Source organism: Strix uralensis, chromosome 3 (genome assembly GCF_047716275.1).
Source record: "Strix uralensis isolate ZFMK-TIS-50842 chromosome 3, bStrUra1, whole genome shotgun sequence".
In the NCBI taxonomy this organism is placed as follows: domain Eukaryota; kingdom Metazoa; phylum Chordata; class Aves; order Strigiformes; family Strigidae; genus Strix; species Strix uralensis.
In genome coordinates this window covers 37,750,231-37,774,107 of record NC_133974.1, presented here as the reverse complement: position 1 = coordinate 37,774,107, position 23,877 = coordinate 37,750,231, and the positions used below count along the sequence as shown (strand labels likewise).

The following is a 23,877-nucleotide window of genomic DNA, read 5'->3' as shown; positions in this document are numbered from 1 at the left end:
CATGGCATATTAGCTTAAGAGCTGCTGAAGGACCTTGCATTAGTAGCTTCTGGAAAATCCAAATATGCCATATATGAGTATCATGCTCATGGACTCACTGGAAAGAACCAAGTAGATTTGTAAGCATTATTTCTCTGCAAAAGATTCTCTCTCAATGGTTTATATCCATTCGTGTATCCCCTTCATTCTGCTCTTTAATGTATTTTCTCCATCCAGTTTATTTATTATGAAGTCATACTTGGTATTCTAATTTACAAGTTACAACATTCTTGAAGACCAGTATAACATTTACTGCCTTCCATTTTTGTGTTCCTAAGGCTAGTTTAAAAATCACATAGTACAATGCCTAGCACAGCTATTGCAGACTCCTTCAGACTCTCTGAGAGTCTGAAGAACCATTAGTTCTGGCCTGGAGAATCATTAGTGCTCACTTTATCAACTGCCCTAAAAAGCTGTTACTGGCACATCAGTGTGAAATAGTTCCTTGGACTAATCTCTTACGAAGCAAGGCTCTGACATGAAAACTTTGAGTTCTGCTCTGAACACTGATGCAGGTAACCTACCTTGCTTTTCTGTCACAGTCTTCTCTTCCCAGAGAAGACGAGAAGCAAGAGCAGCAACAGGAGCATTCTCTAACTCAAGACAAACAATGTGCTGAAAGCCAGGATTTCTTTGGATTTCTTTGAATCATCATCTGCTCTCCCTAAAACCAATTTTGTTCATGTTTGCATTGCCCAGCATGCATCACTGCAGTTAGGAAATGTCTTTACCTATGTAGTGCTGGACCTCTGCTAAGTCCCAAGATCAGACTGAAAGAGATTTATGCAGACACTTACCTTTGAGTCAGGTACCCAAGTCCTGCTCAAGACCCAAAACTCCTGCTTGTCTTATTGCTGAGGTACCTTGTCTGTGGGTACTTTCACCCGTAAAACTCACTGAAGCATTATGCTGCCACCACTGTCCCTGCCAACAGGCATCACAGGCTTGTCAAAAAGGAGGATCTGGCTGTCTTTTACCCAAACTATCATGAATTTGGGAACCCTGTCTCAGCAGCTACGTTCCTTGAAGGCCCCAGGCCGTTAGATATGCTGCAGGCCTTCCTCTGTCTAAGGGGCAGATTTTGGTCAGTGCTTCCTGGTGGATGGCTCAGGAGTCCCTCCACTGCACAGCAGCTGCCGTGGTGCCCAGCCCGTGTAAGCTCAGTGCCCGTGGTGCCCAGCACTTCTCAGCCACCATGAAGGGGACATCACTGCCTTCTACTGCACAGAACTGTGCATCCACAGAACCCCATTCTATGAACATCCAAACACCGTGTGGATGACAAATTTTACCGCCGTTAAGAATATTTCAAAGTATGATGCCACTCTGCAATAGCAGCATCAAGAGCTCTATCCCCTACAATCACCAAATGCAACAAGCATTGTACAGACTCATGGTACAAAACAGCTTGCCACCAAACTGTAAGCAGACAAGACAAGGAACGTAAAGAGCAAAGACTCACAGAAATATTTTATCCTTAACTTGGCCGTGTTAGGCAAACGGTTGGACTCAATCTAAAGGTCCTTTCCAACCTAAATTATTCTATGATTTTATCCAAGGCCACAGGAATGCCAAGAATCTAATCCATATTTTCTTAAATATAGTGACTTAATTGTATTTTAATTGGTTTTCAACAGCTATGTAAAATAGGGAAAAAAAACTCGAGACAGATAGACAAAGCACGTAACAAGCAGGTATTCAAAGTTTACTTGCACTTACCACATAACATGCACATTAAGTGGGTACAAAGACAAGCCTGAGATCTTTACAATACTGTAAGAGTCAAGAGCAATGGGCTAAATCTGTTTATTCATTGACCTTTTCCTCGTGTTTATTAAGTGTTTAAAACAGTAGCACCACTATTCCTTATTAAATTAGTCATCTCTCATTGCAAAAGCTGCCTGGATTTTAGCAATTCATCTGATTAGAGCTAGCATCTTGGAATTGCATCACTGTTTAGCTCTGGATGTTCCACCTGCCAAGGGGAGGAATTGAGGTGAGAAGTCAGATTTTTATCTCAGGTTTCATTTCAGCAACTCCCATGAAAGCGTATGGGCAGGCTGTACAAAGACTCCTTCTGTTTCCATACAGGCGTACACCTCTATATCCTACAAGTAATTACACTACATTGCCCGCTCCATTCGTTATAGCCTTTATCTTGCAAGATTTCTCTCTTAATTACTTTATGTGGGGCAGTGAACAAACGGGCATACTCTGCAAGCTCACTGACAGACAGGCTTTGTGCTCTCGGCAGGTGGACAGAGATAACTGAGCTGGGAGACAATATATGCATTGAGCAGGAAGGGAATAGTAGTTTATACTTAGCTGAAACAGAACGTGTCTTAGCCATGAGACTGTCTAAGATACAAATATGATAAAAAGCAGTTATTTGTTTTATCCTTGCTGCTGAGAACTCATGCAAACTGAGGGAGCAGCAAGGCAATATGAGAATGTAAACAACAGGAAGGAAGCAGCAAATAGTTTTCCACTCTTACTTGCCATAACTGGCACCTGCAAAGATTAGCCTGTGATGCTTGCTGAGGAGCTCAGGAGTAAGCTAGGCTTCAGAGGTGGACTAGAACTCAAGTTTACTTCAACTGCTTTATTTTTAATTTGATACTTGCCACCGCTCCCAGAATTAGCTATCTGTTTAGCATGAAACCACTATCAGGTGCTGAAAGAAAGAACAGAAACCTGTAGGAGGGACCAAAATAGAGTGACAATTTGACCACTTATCTTCAGACTTAATTCGCAAATGCTGCTCTGCACTCTCGACTTTTAGGGATTAACCATTCCCTTCCCTCCCAGCTACACATTCAGCAGCAGGAGCTTAGAGTGCCTTCAACAAAGCCAGATGAGAAGCAGGAGTCTGACTCCTCCAGGGCCATGGGCATAGACTTGTCCTGCTCCTTGGACAACTGTCCTGAGAGCAGGGAGTTATGCTAGAGAACAGCTTCCTTTTCTTACATTTGTCAAGGACTCAATTCTGGGTGTTGGCACACCAAGACAGACTGTAAGAGCAGAGCCTTCAAAACTTTAACTCCATTTAGTCTTTGAATTCCAAGTATACATACAGGTGTTCAGGCTGAGTAATGCTATACCCATCCATAAACAAAAAAGGAAGTCACCCTTCTGCAGTTAGGCTTTTCTTAGTGTTAGCTGTTGAGTGAAGGTTCTTAGGACCACAAGTATTAGATTTAAAGGTTGTAAGTTTCCAAATCCATTTTTTAAATAAGAATTACTAAAGGGAACTTACTGAAGTGTTCTCATTTACCTTTCCACTTTTCATGTAGTTGTATTTCAAGATAGCTGATATTACCCAACATTTAAGACTGGTATTTTCTGTCCTATTATAGCATAGCTATTCTGTACTTCACACACACTTTTAAGATCCCAGCAGAATCTGAAAAGGGAGATGGTTGTCTGTAAAGCAAAAAAACAATAGGAACAGTCTAAGGGCTGGTAAGTGGCAGCTGCAAAGGTAGGCAGACATCTTGTAACATGTCATTGAGGTAGGGAAGGAGTATAAATCAATTGCTCATTTGCAGTGGAAAATTTTTATTTCAAAGGGATGACTGATAACAACCCACTGCCTCTCATCAGCCCCAGTCCTCTTTCATAAGCTCCCTGTCGGTTCTTTAGCAGTCATGAAATAAGAGAAAGGACTGATAAACCATACGCTACAACAGAAAAAAGGCACGTAGCACTGCTTCTCTGCATATTCAACACTAACTAGAGAAGCAAAACAGTAAAAGTTAACAATTATAACATTAAAATAATTATGCAGAAATATTTCAAGATCTGTAAACTAGACAAGTAGCTGGGAGACATTTCAGTAACAACTCTTTGTGAAAAGGTGTTTCTGCGGAGTAAAGATTTTCTTCACAAGTTTTCCTCTGAAGAGGCTGATACTTCCTTTCCCCCTCTCCAGTTTCCCCGTCTTTCAGTTCCCATGCCATATGTAGTCTCCCAAACTGTCTAGAATATGAAAGGTGCAGAACATTAACATTTTTTCTTCAGTAGCTTCAGGCTTTACAACCTTAACATATATAACAGACAAGTGAAGTACAGTTAGCATATGTACTCATTATGCTTGAAATACAACTTCTGCAGGAGTACTAAAGTCTGGGATTAAAAAATAAAAAATAAAATCAAAAAGAACAGGACCATTACAGGGAACAAGTCTAACTTTTTGTCCCTAGAAATATGGGATAGCTGCCCCCCGTCCCCACAGATGACTAATTGAGACTCCATAATCTGTTTCATACAACAATTAGATCAACAACCAAGTTATCATTCCAAGTTTGCCCGTACAAGGGAGATGTGCTGTTCCTGCGTGTGCCCCATCACTGCGGTGAGCACATGTTCTCTGCCCCCTGCTTCAGTCCTCCTCCCAGACCAGGCTAAGGGGAGAAGGGCTGGTATGGGGAGTAGTTCCCACTCCTAATCACTCTCCCTGTGTAATCCAGAGAATCACTGCTAACCTGAAACAAAGGAGGGCAGGTGTTGAACAGACACAGGAACACCACACCCCAGAATAATTAATGCTTTTTTACAAGCACTGGCTTTGTCACAGCAGGATAGTCCTAATTGGCATATGAAGGCAGTGAGGGCTTAGTGTTTTGAAACACAGACATTAAGCAGAAGCCTGATAAAATTACAGAAATACTATTCTTCATTAAAGAACTTTTAAAATTAATTACTTGAAGAATTGTTTTGCTGTTTTGAATATGAGAGAACTAAGAACAAAGTTCTGAAGAACAAGCCACCTATCAAGGGATGCTTTTATTATATTACCAAACTCTGAAAACCTCATTTAAAAATCAAAGCTACTAAAGTTTGGGAAAAAAACCAAAACTTCTGATTTTCATGTATCTTTTGAGATCCAAGTGTGTGCTATTCTTCTCTCTCATTGTTCAGTTTTTATAAGGCTATAAAGTCATCAAAAAAATGATAAATCAATGGCAGGAAACATAGCAAGAACACATCGAAATAAAGTCCTCCAATATTGCTGTTGCAATAGGTATTTACAACTCACTATCTCTTCTCTTTGCTATTAACTTCAAATCAAGACATTATGATAGTGCTATGAGTGACACCAATTAAGTGTGCAAAGAATGGAAAAAGGTTATGTTGTGAGCTAAAGAATCATGCAAAGTACAGCTGCCACTCTGCATCTGGATCACTGCAGAAATAGCTGCATCTTCCAGGGATAAAAGGTAAGAACAAGGATAAAAGTCGTCAGTAAAGTGTGATCCCCTGTAAACACTAAGGGAAAGTAGAATAGAGCGTACAGTACAATATGCCTATTCCTATAAGATAAGCTTACCTAGACAAAGGGACAATAAAGGTAGCCCAGCCCTGCTAATACAGATGGTAAAGGTAGTGGGAATCCCCCTTTTATAGGGTCAAACTGAAAGTTCTCAAGAACAATATCAACATCCTCAGAACAATCATGACTGCCCAGTATTTCATGATCCTCAAAGTAACTTGTAAGAATTCTCTGAACTCCAGCCACATCTTCAAGGCAGCAAGTAAGTCTCCAGCAGCAAGAATGACCAGTTTTTTCTTCCCCATAACAGCTGACCCAATCGACCTGCCAAATGGCATACAGATGACAGAAATGCTAAGAACATGCACCTCCACCAGAGGCAGAAAGAATTTCTAGGCTCTTGATTTGTGCTGCAGTGCTTGGATGCATAATCATACTTCCATCAGGCAGTAAAACCTGGCAGTCTAAAATAGACTACCTCCCTTCGTCAGAGGCTTGATGGAGATCTCACAGTACTGATACAGGTTCAGGTTAACAGGTAACCAGTAGCACCATGGCACTCAGATTTTTGATCCTCTAAATCTCTCACCAGTCATGGAAATGAAAGCTACAGATATCTACTGGTAGTAAGACATCAGTGAAACTTAAATGCTCCAAGATCAAAAAGAAAAAACCTAAATCCTGTGAATGCAGACACTGTGAAGAAAAAAATACTCAGGAGGGAAAAATATTTAAATATATGCTTACAATGAAAGACAAACCTCCCTCAACTTAGGCCTTTGTAAAGCATTACATTATGACATTTTTTCCCAATAGGAGTTACACAAAATACAAAAGCTATCACAAAGACTTTAAAATGTTTCTATGTTCTTCTGAAAGTAAGAAAACATGAACTCAGTAATCTAACATGCAGAAATTGCCAAGGAAAGCTTCCCTCCTGCTGACCTTCAACTTTTTCCATCACTGATCAAGCAATATGTCATACTTTTAATTTATGCAGATAAACAAGGAAAGAGCCACTTCAATAATGAAGTTGGGCTATTTATATGCAGGGCTATTATGAAGGAAAGGCAAAAGAGTCTAATTCAAAATGCTTGATCAAGATAGAGAGCTGACAAGCTCCATGTTTTAGAAAGTATCCAAGGACAGCATAGCAGCTCTCATGAAACTGCAGGGAAGATTTTTTTTTTAAATTTAAAATGATTAGATATTATTTTAACATCTTTCAATTAATTAAGTTTAAAATTTGTACACTTGCACCAAAAATGTAACTCAGTGAAAACAAAACCTGATCAATCCACTAACAATCGTGTAGAAAAAAGTCCTGCTACATCCAGTGCATTTTAAAGAAGGCTAAGTATTAATGCTTTTAAAAATCCAAATTAGCGATTTCTGACCATCATGAATCTTGATAAGTTTGCGATTATTTTGGAATTTGAAAAGCATATTGGATTTATAGTAGCATTTCTTCTACAACAGGGTTACAGCGTTGGTGGATAAGGGAAGAGTAACTGACATCATCTACCTGGACTCGTGCAAAGCATTTGACACTGTCCCACATGACACTCTTGTCTCTAAATTGGCAAGACATGGATTTGATGGATGGACCACTCAGTGGATAACGAATGGGCTGGATGGTCACAAAGAGTTGTGGTTAATGGCTCAATGTTCAAGTAGAGAACGGTGACAAGTGCCATTCCTCAGGGGTCAGTATTGTGACTGGTGCTGTTTAACATCTGTTGGTGACATGGACAATGGGACTGAGTGCACCCTCAGCAAGTTTGCCAATGACACCAAGCTGTGTGGTGCAGGTGACACACTGGAGGGAAGGGATGTCATCCAGAGGGACCTGGGCAGGCTTGAGAGGTGGGTCTGTGCAAACCTCATGAAGTTCAACAAGGCCAAGTGCAAGGTCCTGCACATGGGTTGGGGCAATCCCGAGCACAAATACAGGCTGGGCGATGAGTGGATTGAGAGCAGTCCTGCAGAGGAAGACTTGGGGATATTAGTGGATGGAAAACTGAATATGAACCAGCAATGTGCACTCGCAGCCCACAAAGCCAACCATATCCTGGGCTGCATCAAGAGAAGTGTGGCCAGCAGGTCGAGGGAGGTGATTCTCCCCCTCTGCTCTCACAAGACCCCACCTGCAGTACTGTGTTCAACTCTGGGGCCCCCAATGTAAGAAGGACATGGACCTGCTCAAGTAGGTCCAGAGGAGGCCCATGAAGATGATCAGGGGGCTGGAGCACCTCCTCTGTGAGGACAGGCTGAGAGAGTTGGGGTTGTTCAGCCTGGAGAAGAGAAGGCTCCAGTGAGACCTTCTAGCAGCCTTCCAGTACTTAAAGGGGGCTACAGGAAAAACGCAGATGAACTCTTTATCAGAGAGTCTAGCAATAGGATAGGGGGGTGGTGGTTTTAAACTAAAAGAGGGTAGATTTAGATTAGATATAAAGAAGAAATTCTTTACTGTGAGGGTGGTGAGACACTGGAACAGGTTGCCCAGAGAAGCTGTGGATGCCCCCTCCCTGGAAGTGTTCAAGGCCAGGTTGGACGGGGCTTTGAGCAACCTGGTCCAGTGGAAGGTGTCCCTGCCCATGGCAGGGGGGTTGGAACTAGATGATCTTTAAGGTCTCTTCCACCCCAAACCATGATTCTATGATTTTTAATAGAACAAAACCATTTTATTCATATAACTTCAGAACAGTCCTGATGTTTCCACTTAACCACAGCAACAGCTCAAAAACTGGGTGACATTTACAGGTATCTACCAGTAACATAACTAATCACTTATATAAACAGAGGGGTTATTTCCTTAGTTATGATCAAAACTGGATATAAGAGGTATTTGTCGAAAAGGACTGAAGAGCAAAATGCTCTACGTCATAGGAGATATTTCAAGAGATATTTGCATGTTTTCATGTACACCAATCGGCATTTTAAGAATTTTGCTTTAGCTTCTGGTGGATAGAAGAGCTTGAAGATTCTCATGAAAGTTTTTGTACGCCAAACACTGTAGTGCTGTCTAAGTAACAAAAACCATAATCACCAACTAGCAATTTTCATTGTTCAATCCAAGTGGCATGCAAAGAGTAAAACAGCCCACCATGAAAAGCATTCAATTAAATTCTTTTTAATGATCTGCAAAGCATTATCAGAAGACACAAAGAACATTTAAAAATGTGAACTTTATGCTGAATGTCCTTTTAAAAGCTAGCAGCACAAAATATTTTGAACAGACCAGACATCTCTGATGCATCCTGAACAGTAGTACATCATTTTGTTGTCCATGATTTTTGACTCCCAAGTTTTGAAAATGCTGATACATCAAGACTTTTACCACTGTTGCACTGTTCATATAAAGTCTGAAAGTTAATAAAAACACAAGTATTCAGGTGAACACAGTTGTAACACACATGAATTCAAACTATATTTTTTATAACAAACATCACCACTTGAAATAAGTCATGACATACTGAAATATTCCAAACTCCATACTAAAATTTCTGTCTCAAATCAGAAAATAAAGATACACTTAAGACAGCCTAGTTGTACCAGGAAAGAAAAGGCCAAAAAAATCAAGATTACTATAATCCTTTCAACCCTTCCTGTTCAGGACGTGGAGAGATTCTGCATGCTTGCAGACAAAAGCACTAAAATGTGTAATGTTTTTTCACCTGTGGTTAAAGCTTTGATATACATATCTTCAGCTTTCTCTACCAAACATTCTAACCTTTGTTTGCGTGAACAGGTACTACCATACAAAATAGAAAGTTTACTTACCCTAGCAGCTCTAGAAATAGAGTTGGGAGAATTCAAGCCAACAAGCTGGCCAAGGATACGTTTCATTTCCTCTGTTGTTCCTTTTGCATGTGGAACACCTGCATAATTTGTAATTAAGCATAATTTAGCATAATTTAAGCATAATTATTTTAGCATAAGCATTATTTAGCATAATTTGTAATTATGCTAAAGTTGTATACAACTACATATGAATTACCAGTGCAGTTTGGAAGAGGTTTAATTAAAATACCGAAGTCTTTTCTGAAACATAGGCACCAAACAAAACAGATTGTTACACTAGCAAATAGAAAGTACACATAAAAATTTTGCTTTAACAGAATTATAAATTAAATAAAAATGTATTTTAAAATAAACCTACCTGTTTGACAATGACTTTGAATTTGAACATAGGGATGTACCAGCAACTCCGAAACAGATATTCTTTGTTTAGGATTTCTTATTAAACAGTGCTGCAAATGAAAAAAGAAGAATGCTTTGCCTATAAATTAAGAATTTTCCTAAGAATTAACAGTGAGGATCTCTAAAAGACCCTGTAGATGCATGTCAGAACTTCTTACTGCCAAACTACATATTCAGAAAGACTCAACTCGCAATACAGTAACAGATTAACCTAACTGCTTTCATTAGCAATTATCTTCAGAGTAAAGCTTGGTATCCTGTTTTACTCAAGCAACAATGTTGGAGGAGGTGAAGAACAGAACCTACAATATCCTTTTATACCGAACGACACAAAATGACACAGAGATTTGAAAGTTAGGGGGATAAGTGTTTCTGGGTTTCAGTTTGTTACCTGCTGAGCAACACCAGTTAGGGCCTGAGTAAAAGCATAGGCCAAGTTTCAAAAAACAGCAAATATGTATGGTGAGGGAAATGGATGGCAAGTACAAAAGCTACTGTATTTACTTGGGGTTGTTCAGGCAAAGGAGTTAAGCCAGACTGCTTTAAGTATTTACTTGTTTATTTGCTACTGAGCTGAAAGTAGACTTTTACTATGGAAACTATATGAAGCAGCTCTAGCTTAAGTATTCTTTTGGAAGAAAGCCTGTACACGTAGCAGTAAGCATTTATTTGTGAAACAAGTTTCTCAGGCACAGCTCATTCAGTTTAAGAAAATATGCTTTAAATAAAGATTTTATCATTATTTGAATAAAAATTAATCTTAAGGAATAGTTACCTTTAGCACATCTTGAAGATCCTTCTCAGCAATATCTGGAAATTCTATTTCATAACTAGGATCAACAATAGCATGCAGTTTATTAATTGGATTTGTTATATGTTGAAATGGAGTCCTTCCATACGTCATACAGTACAAAATGCATCCCAATGACCACACATCACTTTTAGGACTTATCTAAATAAAAACAAAACCCACAAGATTACTCCTCACTTAAGGAACTGTCCCTTCACTCAGTTTATCATATGATTGTACAGTCTTTTCAACTTAACAGCGTATCTATTTTACATTGGGTAACAGACCTTAATAACTAATCACACAAAATCACCGGGACAGCATGCCATTATCTGCTAAGACAGTGATGTGGCTTCATTCACTAATATTTTGTAAGAAAGCTATTTTTATTAATAATCTTTGAAAATCAACTTACTTTAACAACTAAAAATAAAGGTAGTCCTTAACAAGTTGAAAGCAGGATTCTAATTTTGGATTTATGAGTAAATACAACTGAAAACATATTAAATTAATTCAATCCAGAAACCAGTCAAACATTACAGCCATGTCCCCAAAGCGGGAAGCCATAGTTCAGTTCCTCTGGGTTTAAAGGATTCAGATCCAGATTTCAACCACCACACCTGGGCTGTTCCTTACAGGAAGACTTTCCACTTCTCCTGTTAAAGCTGAAGCACTTTGAAAAAAGCACATAAGGTTGGGGAACTGGGGGAAGAGGAGGAGGAGGAGGGTGGGGAAGGAGGCACATAGAAAGCCTGTCTCCCAGCAGCAGTGGTTAGATTTTTGCTTAGATGAGCAGAGCTCCAGAACAAGTCTGTACTTTGTACGTAATTTTTAAAAATGTAAAAAAAGGTTAAAAGTATCATCCTTGGAAGAAATCTATAAAACATTCTATTTGGTGTTTAGAAAGACAAGATTGTGTTTCACTACATAATAATACTTCCATTAAACTGTTAAAAAGTCACAGTCTTTGAGTACGTATATGCACATATGTATGAATATGTTGGGGGTTTTTTTAAATACCTTTCCACAAAACTATGTACCCCTTAACTGAAGTTTGACTGCCAATATGAAATTGCTTTCCTTCAGCACCTTCTTCACCATTCACATTCCATTGCCCTGAAGTTATAAAAGTTCTACAACACACAGTACCCTGTAGCATAGAGAAATGAATAGGATACACAGAACTCATACATATGTCCTCTAAAATACTAGACTTCAATGTATCAACTTTTAAAAGACCTTATTAGGCATCACTCCTTTCTTGCAAAACCTGCCCCTCACTTAAAATTCAAAAATGACAATGACACAAGCATTATCCTATCTTGTTGTTTAAGCAAACATACTAACAATGGTTTATATCAGAAAGCAAATTTTCTTGCTTTCGGAAAAGGATTTCTAAGCCAGGGTTATTTATGCAGAATGCTAATATGTAGCTGCATAGCAGCTAGCAGTACCATAAGAGCTCCACCAATTTTTGGCAGAACACAAAGGGCATAAGCAGCACAACAGGCAACCAAGGAGGGACTGAGGAATGATTCTCTCACTCGACTCCATGGAATATCCTCCCAGAAACACCCCCTAAAAGCTCTAGCCTGGAGTGTTTTCAGTGCAAAGGAGGACTTGTCAGGGATGCAGAGCATGGTGGACCCTTAAGATGCTCAAAAGACTTTTGTAACATTAGTTATTAGTACAGCCTCTGATATGTCTGTGAAAAGGGAGCTGGACTCAATGATCCTTATGGGTCCCTTCCAGCTTGAGATATTCCATGATTCCATGTGAAAGGCTGTATACATTTCACTGTACTCTATATTGCTGTTCGATACCATTCACACTGATAACAGAAGACTGGTTTATACTGCTCCATAAAATGGATTTTAAAAGTATTTTTGCATTTATTATCAGTTTAGCTTTCATCACTATATTATCAGCTTCTCCAACACCCAAACTTGTGCATCTGTTTTGGTTTCAATTTTATTCATTAATTCAGCACTTACATTTTTCTAAACACCATCTGCAAAGTGTTTTTAGGTAGCTGAGAAGAATAAACTCTGAAAGGAATAAATCTCTGCCCACTGTCATCATGGCACAATGGATTTCCTTATGTTCTAGTTTCAGCAGAAGGTTTTGAGAAGACTAAAATCTTAATATATATGCCTGAATTACTTTCTTCTTAACATGAAGGGAATAGGAAAAAAAAGGATATGTTACCTTAGATCGAGATTTCCCATTTTCTCCATAAGACGACATATCTTTTATCGCTTCGGGTGGCATATAATTCATTGTGCCAACCTAGCCATAAAAACGTAAAAATATTCCTTTAGTGAAGTGATAAAAAGTTAGATTTCTGTCTCAAAGCACTGAAAAGCGTCTTGAAAATTTGTTTCTATGAAGGCTGAAGGCCACTGTTATTCCATTCAATAAAAACATGTAAAAATTTGTTTCTATGGATATTTTTATATATATAAAACCTTTCAGCATAAAATTTCAGTATTCCTTTAACTTACTACACTAATCAACATAATCAGCAAGAACTATAGCACTTCACAGAAAAGTGTACATAGATTTTCCAGAAGTATTTCACCTGAGAATCTTTAATGATGCTTGTCACATCTGGCTGCATTTGGTTTGCAATGCCAAAGTCAATTAGTTTTAACATTCCATCAACTATCAGAAAGTTTGCTGGTTTCAGATCACTGTGAATAATGCCTGCAAAATAGAGTTTAAAGTCAATCCAGGTTTAGTCAATCTAAGTTACTACTATGGCTTTTTTTATTGCTCAACTCCCAGTAACCCTTGCAGAAAGAAGATGCAGATCAGATTGACCCGGCCAAAACCAAATATTCTTTGCAAAGTGTTTCCATTTCTTTTTAAACAGTTAAGACCTGCATGACTTTATAGCTTGAGTTGTCACTTATTCAAATCTGCAGGCACCCCAAAATAGCTCCAAGAGACTTGAGCTGCACCGTATCTCTCAGGGACAGCCCCTCTAGCTCTATGTGCACACAGCCGTACTGAACTGCTGTTTTGGAGCAATTCAATAGCTTGTCCCTTCCTGTAGCCTTCTCTTAAATAATCAGCTAAGCAGGTACTTAAGTAAGAGAAATATATTTCTTAATCTGATGTTTCCTGCTTCCTGATCTGAAAGGTACCATTCACTGAGGATTATATACAAGTGACTTCTCACAAACCCTACTTACATGATTTATTATGAATTTTGGTTATTATCCATATAATCAACCAATCCATCTTTATATTTTGCATAATTGTTTGTTTGAAGGACACATCACATTAAGTAGGCTGTGTTTTAGTAGGTTTCACTGTCTTTCTATATTATTGAATGTTCTAGTGTTCTTGTGCTGTAATAAGGTGATGCTCTCTGCTGTATGTATAGGGCTCCACTTTTTTTCTTAAACAGGAAAAGGATTCAAATATTCTCTCTCCCTTATGTTATACAGGCAAACAGAATACAGATGCATGCATTTCAATTACATAGGTAAAGATGAAAGGAAGGCCTGAAGAACTATGAGAAAAAGCTGAAACACTATGTCAAAGTAAAGATGACAGAGCTGTGTAAGAGCTGTCATTAATGTCAAAGATTATTTGGAGAGGATGAGTGGCTTCATTTGCATGTAATGGAGAACAAGCAGTACTGGGAGTATACAATGTGGTCTAATACCGAAAAGATTATCTTCTGTCTGTTGCAAGGAAATAGAAAACATTATGAAGTGGTGATACTTGGAGATCCCTTTGAATTAGCAAAGTAAGTCTACTGCTGCATCAAGATTTACTCATCTTTTCTTTCACTGAAGCTTTTTTTACAATACAGTAAATACCCTTCTTTGAACATCACTAGGCTTACACCAAAACCAAGAGCAACACCACCTCCAAAACTTAAACACATTCATATTATCTCTGCCATATAACCTATACAAATACCTAGAATTATTTAAGAATACCATATTCGTGGATTGTGTGAACAGCTTCCAGCATATTTTTCCAATAGCTCTTCCGTTCCAATGGATCAATGTTTTTTTTCTTTTTGAGCCAGCTATTAAGATCAATATTTCCGCACTCCATTACCATGTAGATATGATGATCAGTAATTTCACTAGGAATAAATATACTTATATTAAAATTTAAGAGACTTTATATAAAAAGATACCTTTTAATAAAATTAGTGTTTACTCACTAGCCATAAAGACGGATGATCTTATCACTATGTTGCTGCAATTTACTCAAATGAGCAATTTCATTCTTATAGCTCTCAACAGTGTGTTGATCAGCTTCCTCTAGATTCACATATTTGACAGCATACAGCTGCTTCTTCTCATTCAGTACTTGAAACACCTGCAAAACAGTATCAGTTAGTAACTTCATTCAATTCTACTTCTGATTTACTATGGTCCTTCATCTCACCGCAGCCAGAACTTCAAAGAAGTGTACCTTTTCAAAAGGGAAAAGCAACACTAAATTTACAAAGAAGTTCATACAAGTCAGCATGAAGAAAAATTAATAAAGAAGCCACCAGTTACAACAGAAACAACTCTGTCAGAAGGTACCTTGGTACCACATAATATTTCACTAGGTGTATTTCATCACAAGTCTGAAGTGATTAGCATGCAAAATAACACCTCCCACAGAGATAAGGGTTTGTCCTGCCACTGCACATCCATTCTGTCACACCAAGATGATTTGGAGGTTAGACCACATGGCACGTACGAGGCTGAGAGCACTAGGTCCATTCAGTCTTAAGACGAAAAGGCTGCAGGAAAGCTTATTGCTATCTTAAGCTACTTAAAGGGAACATATGAAAAAGACTCCTCTTAAACATCAAAGTATGAGAGGCAACAGGCATAGCTAACAAGAAGGAAAATTCCAACTAGATATAGGAAAATTTCTTTCACCACCATGTAGTTAAACAGGAGAGCAGGTTGTCCAGCGAGGCTGTGAAATCTCCATCCCTTGTGATACTCTAAATTCAGCTGCAAAAGATGATAGCAGCTTGCTCTATTTTGGCCTTGCTTTAAGCAGACCATTGGACCAAGTGACATGCAGAGATCCCTTCCATCCTACCTCATCCTATGACTGTACACTGCCAGAACAAGAAGCTTTTCTTCCTGGAGGTCCCTGCTGACTGGTAGTCAGCCAATGTTATTCCAACCTGCAAGATGGGTCTGAGGGAAGACACAGTAAACTACAGACCTGTTAGTCTAACCTCAGTTCCCAGCAAAATTACAGAGCTCATACTGGATGCTATTGAAAAGCATTTAAAAGGACAATACAATCATTAGGCACAGTCAAAGTGGGTTCACAAAGGGAAAATCCTGTTTAACTAATTTGATATCCTTCTATGATAAGGTCACTCCCCTAGTGAAGGGAAGGAGGTAGATGTAGGGTTTTTTGTATTTTAGTAAGGCTTTTCATACTGTCCCTCACAACATCCTTCCAGACAAGCTCTCCAACTGTGGAATGAGTGGGTTCACAGTGTGCTGGGTGAAGAACTAGCTCAATAGCAGAACTCAAAGGTTGTGGTGAATAGGGCTACATCTGGCTGGCGACCAGTCACCAGTGGTGTTCCTCAGGGTTCAGTTCTAGGGCTATTTCTGTTCAATATATTTATCAATTATCTGGATGCAGGAGTTAAATGCACTGTTAACAAGTCTGCTGATGATACCAGCCTGGGACATGCTGTTGACTCTCTTGAGGAACCTGAGGCCTTGCTGAGGGATCTAGATAGATTGGAGCATTGGGCAATCATTAATGGCATGAAATTTAACAAGAACAAATGTTGGATTCTGCACCTGGGAGGGAGTAACCCCAGACATAAGTATAAACTGGGAGAGGAGTTGCTGGAGAGCAGCCCTGCAGAAAGGGGTCTGGGGGCACTGGTTGGCAGCAGGCTCGATACGAGTCAGCAGTGGCAGCCCTGGCAGCCAAGAGGGCAGATCACATCCTGGGGTGCATCAAACACAGCATAACCAGCCAGAGAGGTGACTATCCTGCTGTATTCAGCCTTGGTGCAGCCTCACCTTGAGTACTCTGTGCAGTTATGGGCCCCACAATTTAAGAAGGATGTTAAAGGTCCTTGAACAGGTCCAGAGGAGGGCAACAAAGGTGGTAAAAGGGCTGGAAGGAATGTCCTATGAGGACTAAGGCCTTTGGGCTTGTCTAGTTTGGAGAAGAGGAGGCTGAGAGGCAACCTCATTGCTTTCTACAGCTTCTGGAAGAGGGGAAGTGGAAAGGGAAGTGCTGATCTCTTCTCCCTGGTATCCAGTGACAGGATGCACAGGAATGGTTCAAAACTGCACCAGGGGAGGTTTAGACTTCACATTAGGAAGAAGCATTTCTTTGCTTACAGGGTGGTCAAACACTGGAACAGGCTTCCTAGAGAGGTGGTCAATGCCCCAAGCTTGTCAGTGTTTAAGAGGCACTTGGCCAATGCCCTTAATAAAATGCTTTAACTTTTGGTGAGCCCTGAAGTGGCCAGGTAGTTGGACTAGATGACCACTGTAGGTTCCTTCCAACTGAAATATTCTATTGTCATTCTATTCTGTTATTCTTTTCAATTTACTACTTTCTGGATTAACAGAATCACCAACTTTTTGCCTGTCTTCACTGGCAACCTCTCTTCCCACACCTCTCAAATGGATGGACTGCAAGACAGGGACTGGGGGAGCAAAGTCCCTCCCACTGTAAGAGAAGATCAGGTTCATGACCACCTGAGGTAAGTCTATGGAACCTGATGAGATGCATCCCAGAGTCCTGAGGGAATTGGCTGATGTAGTTGCCAAGCCACTCTCCATGATATTTGAAAAGTCACAGCAGTCAGGGGAAGTCCCTGGTGACTGGAAAAAGGGAAACATTGCACCCATTTTTTAAAAGGGTAGAAAAGAGGACCCTAAGAACTACCCACCTGTCAGCCTCACCTCTGTGCCTGGGAAGATCATGGAACAGACCCTCCTAGAAGCTGTGCTAAGGCACGTGGAGGACAAGGAGGTGATTCAAGACAGCCCTGGCAGGCTTCACCAAGGGCAAGTCCTGCCTGACCAACCTAGCGGCCTTCTATGATGAAGTGACTACCTCAGCAGACAAGGGAAAAGCTACTGGTGTCATCTATCTGGATTTCTGTAAGGCCTTTGATATGGTCCCCCACAACATCCTTCCCTCTAAATTGGAGAAACATAGGTGCAATGGGCGTACTGTTCAGCGGATGAGGCATTGGTTGGATGGTCGCATCCAGAGGGCAGTGGTCAACAGCTCAGTGTCCAGATGGAGATCAGTGACCAGTGGTGTCCCTCAGGGGTCCGTATGGGGACCAGTGCTGTTTAGTATCTCCAACAGTGACAGGGATTGAGTGCACCCTCAGCAAGTTTGCCGACAACACCAAGCTGAGTGGTGCAGTTGACATGCCTGAGAGACAGGTTGCCATCCAGAGGGACCTAAACAAGCTTGAGAAACAGGCCCACATGAACCTCATGAGGTTCAACAAGGCCAAGTGCAAGGTCCTGCACATGGGTTGGGGCAACCCCTGGTATCAATACAGGCTGTGGGATGAAGTGATTGAGGAAAGCCCCACCAAGAAGGACTTGAGGGTACTGGTGGAGGAAAAGCTGAACATGAGCCAGCAACGTGCACTCGCAGCCCTAAAAGCCAACCATATCCTGGGCTGCATAAAGAGAAGCATGACCAGCAGGTTGAGAGAGGCCATTCTGTTCCTCTGCTCAGCTCTCGTGAGACCCCACCTGGAGTACTGCATCCAGCTCTGGAGTCCTCAGCACAGGAAAGACATGGACCTGTTGGAGCAGGTCCAGAGGAGGGCCACGAAAATGATCAGAGGAATGGAACACCTCTCCTATGATGAAAGGCTGAGAGAGCTGAGGGTCATTCAGCCTGAAGAAGGCTCTGGGGAGACATTATTGAGGCCTTTCAGTACTTAAAGGGGGCCTACAGGAAAGATGGGGACAAATGTTTTAGCAGGGCCTGTTGCGATAGGACAAGGGGTAACAGTTTTAAACTAAAAGAGGGTAGATTTAGACTACATGTAAAGAAGACTGTGGTGAAGAGGGCAGTGAAACACTGGAACAGGTTGCCCACAGAAGTGGTGGATGCCCCAATCCCTGGAAACATTCAAGGTCAGGCTGGACAGAGCTCTGAGCAACCTGGTCTAGTGGAAGGTGTCCCTGCTCACTGCAGGGGAGGTTGGACTAGACCTTTAACAGTCCCTTCCAACCCCAACTATTCTATGATTTTAAGGTATTGCAACATTTAAAACCAATTTCCTATCTCTTAAAACACACCTGGACTGTTTCTATCACTAGAAAGCACACAGCTTGACTGCTCAGTACTACTTTGGTTTTGTCAGTTCCTGCATATGCAAACATCAAACCAAAATAAAAACTAGGCACAAAGGGTCATGAATATAAGCCAAGTCTAAATGAATATGATTAAATATGTTAAAAATTTTGAAGTCTAGACATACGGGGATTTCTGAAAAAAATCTAATGCTGTAAAATGACAAGTATCAAATATTTTTAGTTTAAAAAATTGAAAAGCTATACAACAAGGTCAATCTTAAATACCATCTCAGGCACCTAGAGCCAGTTTGGGAAAAATCCATGCTTTAAAACAAAACACCAGAGGATTTAGTTGATTGAATTTAAGTATAAGATTAGAGATATTCGCTTCTAAAACTGGCTCTAACTAAGCTTTCTAGGCAATTTTTGGCAAGTCAAAAAGCACACTTTAAAAAGTGTTTTTATTAGAAATGCTATCATTTAACTTAAGTATCCAATTTATATTGCACTGCATGCCTCAGATTAACTGAAAATAACCATTTCACTTTCCATGCACTGCAGACTAAGTTCTACATAGGCTGTTAGCGAAGATTAATCAAATGCATGCATGTATCAAATTTCCCTTACAGAAATTCTTAAGACTGTCCCTGTGACTAGTAATACAGTCTTCACACACAGAAGCATACAGGTGAAGCAAATGTGTGGGAGACAGAAGAAAGAAGACAGAAGTGAAATCTAACTCACACAAAACTGTTTATGTTGGTTTTGCTGTAATTCTTTATCTTCTGAACAAGAGGTTTGCCAAAACTGTTTCCCAAGTACCTATGACCCCAAATTGCCTTATAAAAAGCAGTTCGCTCACCACTTCACTCATACTTAAACTCCACTTCTCACACATATTACAGAAGTAATAAGGGATGGTCTGTCCACTTCAGAAACTTCCGATCAACCTTACAAGCCATGCATTTCTCAACAATGTATTCACACTGTCCTAAACAGCTTCTCGAATTAAGATGTACAGTAATATTGCAGCACATCTCTTGGAAGAGCGGATTTTATTAGGAATTCTAATACTCCAGCATAGAAATTATCTTCAAGAGCATACACAATCTGCCTTCAAGCCTTCATGCAGAAAGCAAAAGGAACTGGGCTCCCACCACTGTTTACTGATTTAAGTGATATTTAGACACTCATGAGAGTCAGGTGATTACTTCTTCCTATTACTGTAGCTTCTGTTCAGTGTTCTGACCACATCTGTTCAGAGTTTCTGTTCACTGTTTATTCTTCACTTCAACATCCCCCCTTTATTTAGCCACTGCTTTTACTTTTTCTCCACTAAAGTGAACAGTACTGTGCTTAACATCCTGTAATAACTGAAGCGCCATTTTCATAATAATATATTTAATCAGTTATTATTGCAGGCTATCTGAAGACTGATAAAACAGCACTGTACCAAATCTAACTTGTGCACTGTGTTTCTTCTGCATCCATGAGGGATAAAGTCTAAACATAACACTAAAACAACAAATTTCTACATTATCTGGGACACCAAACACTTTGTACATGTTAGCGCTAGGCACTCCTTACTAGATGACTTCAACATGTATGTTTATAATGCAACTACTAGTACAACTACAACTATTAAAGCATAAAAGAGCACCTTACCTTACTTGAGCCTCCACTACCTATTTGCTTCAATATTGTATAAACTCTTCCTTTGATGGCAAGACATTCATGTGAAGGTATAGAAGATGGAACCTGTGTACACAGAGAAAAAGTTAAGAAAATAACTATTGGTATACATGCAGCAGAGCTTGTTAGAGCTTTAACTTCTTAAGTCAATATGCTTTAAGTTGTCTTGGTCTTTCTGAACAAAATAAAGGGTACTACAGCTAAATTTTAAATATGTTTGTCTGGAAAGCTAAAGATCCCCATCACAAAAGTATTTGTATAATGATCATCACTTGGCACATAACATCATTGTACTCTTATAAAAGATACCAATGCTCTTCACACTGCAAATCAAGAAAAGGGTGTTCTTTAATAAGGCTTCTCAGATCATTAGAGACACCTCCCTCTTTATAGATAATGTTGGAAACTAGACTAAGAGAATTCCAGTCACAACAGGCAACTAACTTAGAGCTGTACTCAAATCACCTCTTATTTGAAGCTAACTACTAGCTAGCAGACTTCAGTGCTGTGAAGCTGAAACAGCCTATATTGCCTGTACCTGCTACAGCAAGCTGTAGAACAGCCACAAATTTTAAATATTAATCCTCCAGTAGGAAGCTTAACCCTACCCTCCAATTCTATCTACAACTGGGAAGATTCCTATCTGAAAGTGCAATCCATCTAAGGTAATCCATTTTTACATGATTTCAGGCCACTTCAAATGCATCAAAATTTGGGAAGTCTAACAAAATGGGGAGGAATATAATTCATTCTTTTATCTCCCTCAGACTCTTATGTTTCTTAAACACATGCTGCTTCTCTTTATGGGTACTCCACTGTAGTGGGTAGTACCACTATAAAAGCACAGAAGAACAAAAATAGTAACTCTAGTTCTTGCCTCTGTCATGAAGTAGGATCTGAAAAGGCTTAGATCTCAGACAAAGGCTTCAGGATTTTGATACAACTAAACTGATTTTTCAAGAGCTGACTTATTTTACCTAAATTCAGATATACATATGAAGAAACAGTTATTTTGAGAATAAGCAATACAGACTACTTTCCACTACTCATCCAGAAAGATGAACAGCAACTTTAGATTAGAAAAAAATATATACATACACGCATATATTTAACCTAAAGCAGTCTTCAATGAAAAAACATACTGAAAAATGGCAGAAGACGACCTGAAGTTGTTACCTGCAAGCCAACTTGGTTTTGAAATGGAGTCACTGGAGTATGTGGTAGGAAATACGGCAGCTGGCTGTAGGGAGTAGAAATTTGACATCCTGGTAGAAAGTTGTTCTTTACAACTGGCGTTCTGAAACTGAATTACGCATAATATCTGCATTTAGTTGTGTTTCTAAAATTATTCTAACAAAGTTGAAATCTTCAGTGCTTCTTTAAAGTTAAGCCCTATTGACTAGCAAAAGCCCAAGCCTCTGTGACATTCAATAAATAGCATTAATACTTCAACTTCTTGACTTAGAAGTCCTTTAGAAGTACACTTAAGAAATATTTATGTACATTGTAGTTTCAGTAAACTGAACAGTAAACAGTATCTGAGGATGGGGATTTAATTAGCTGGCACTCCCTGCAAACTGGAAAATGAAAGCACCATATAATTAGAAGAGCTGACCATAAGACAGCAAAATAGTCTGAGCCACAGTTAGTTTTCTTCAGCTTATTGTTCTTCATTCAAAACCTTTTTAAATGGAGACTTTTTTTTTGAACTAGGCATATTGAGACAAACAACTTCAAGGCAATCATGAAAAGTTTTTTCTTTGAGAGTTTTAGCTACACTGTATACGAGCATGCGTTTAAGAAAACTAAAAATGGTAAGAAAACCTTTGTTTTTTGATTTGTTCCCTTGATGTGTCTACCATATATTTAGTTATATTACCAAATATACTCTTCTTACACAGTATTTACAGAAACTGATGCTAAGATCAGAAGTGAAAAGAATTCATATGCCTAGGATTTTTTTGTAGAGAATAAAATGACAAAAAAGCTTGAAAAAACATTCAAAACCAGTCAAAAGCATGGTTCTCACTGAACACAGAAGCACTCAATTCTGCATATTTACCACGTGCCATACATACTGTAATGAGAATTTCATTTTTAAAAATTTTTATATTATTAAAGGTTGAAAGAAGCAAGAACAGAATCTACTCAAGGACTATTCTTACCAAGTTCCATCATGAGATGATGTGCTTCATTCACTACAGATATTCTAAATTCTACAACTAGAGACAGAGATCCTACCAACAGGAACAGTGCTTACTCATCATACAGGCTAGACCTATATGATTGATCCTAGAGACCTATGAAAATATTAAGTTATCATATAATTGGAAAGATTTATCAACACATGCACAGGGGTTTATGCTCAATTTAAAACTGCATGGATAAACAAATGCTAGCATTTCCAAACTTGAGTGCTCTCACAGACACTTGCATCATGGGAACCAGACTGATATAGAGTTATCAATCTAAAAAGCCTGTCAGCCACAAAAAAAACGGGCATTGAAAAGAAAGTGTAATGTTTCAAGTATCAGAGAAAGAGATAAATGACGTAACAAGGACTTATTGTTTTGATGGCATACTTCCAAATGCTGAAAATCTGACAGGGAAGGCAAAGTTCTCTAAATGCAACCTGAATCTTAAAGTCAGGCACTTGACAAAGTATCAGAAGCACTCTGACATTTTGTTTGGTATCTGAACAGAAAAGCTTAAGAAACCCTCTTAAAAACTGATAGCATTTCCAGAGATCAACTACTGTTCATGAGCATGCAGCTCAAGGAAGTGGCTTACCAGTCCATATAGTCATTACACGTCGTGCTTGGTGTTCTACAAACATATGATGGATCATTTTTCTTAGAAACAGCATCTGGTGGCGATAGTCCTTTTGAAACAGGATGACCAGATTTTTCAAGGCTTGACTGTTTTCCCTACAGAGGGCAAAGCAAGATATTATTCCATACAAGGAGCCATAATTAAGAACACAGAAATCATTTTTTCAACACGTGAAGGCTGCTTGCAGCTAGAAAACCACTAATTCCTGTTACTTTACCTCTCTATAGCAGCTTTTCTGTGTCACTTCTTGAATTGGCCACTTTTTTTTGCTGCTAACACAGTTTAGTCTAATCTGATCCAACTGCTTTCTACAGCTTTCGTCAGAACTAGATTGTTGCTGTTGACTTTCCAGACTCCTTAGCTCTGGTATCTTCAGCTCCTGATGCTGAACTTGATTTTCTGAAAAAATCAGATTATTAAAAAGACTTAATATTTAGTACTTGAAACAGTTTCTGGCAGATTTATCCCACAGTTTCTAGAAAAATTTTATATATCAGAATAAATGAACACAGCTGACTTGCTGGAATCAGGCATTAAAAGGCATTACTGTAATCTTCAGGATTCATATTCAGTTCAGTGTAGTAACACAGCAATTCTTCAAAATCGTACTATAACAGTAACAGAGATCCAACTGTTTCCTTCAACACACAGAACAAGATCATATTCATAATTTGTACTACATCCTGGGACACTGAGCAGGTTTATAAAGCATTGAAGATAAGCTTATTGCAATACTTCAAATTAGAAGTCTGTTG

The 23,877-nt window shown here is 39.3% G+C and overlaps 1 protein-coding gene across 1 annotated transcript in view; it reads right to left on the bottom strand.

Moving 5' to 3' along the window:
• Positions 1-8,428: 8,428 nt before the first annotated feature.
• The window catches only part of TTK (TTK protein kinase), a 39,931-nt gene continuing 24,482 nt past the window's right edge, over positions 8,429-23,877 (bottom strand). Inside the window, exons 11-22 of the mRNA XM_074864725.1 lie at positions 23,340-23,521; positions 23,081-23,217; positions 21,467-21,593; positions 20,264-20,356; positions 14,494-14,651; positions 14,261-14,412; positions 12,886-13,010; positions 12,513-12,593; positions 10,290-10,466; positions 9,474-9,564; positions 9,095-9,192; positions 8,429-8,676 (exon numbers count right to left, since the gene is read on the bottom strand). Coding sequence (XP_074720826.1) covers positions 8,587-8,676; positions 9,095-9,192; positions 9,474-9,564; positions 10,290-10,466; positions 12,513-12,593; positions 12,886-13,010; positions 14,261-14,412; positions 14,494-14,651; positions 20,264-20,356; positions 21,467-21,593; positions 23,081-23,217; positions 23,340-23,521 — 1,511 coding nt within the window. The 3' untranslated portion in view covers positions 8,429-8,586. The remainder of the gene's footprint in view (positions 8,677-9,094; positions 9,193-9,473; positions 9,565-10,289; positions 10,467-12,512; positions 12,594-12,885; positions 13,011-14,260; positions 14,413-14,493; positions 14,652-20,263; positions 20,357-21,466; positions 21,594-23,080; positions 23,218-23,339; positions 23,522-23,877) is intronic.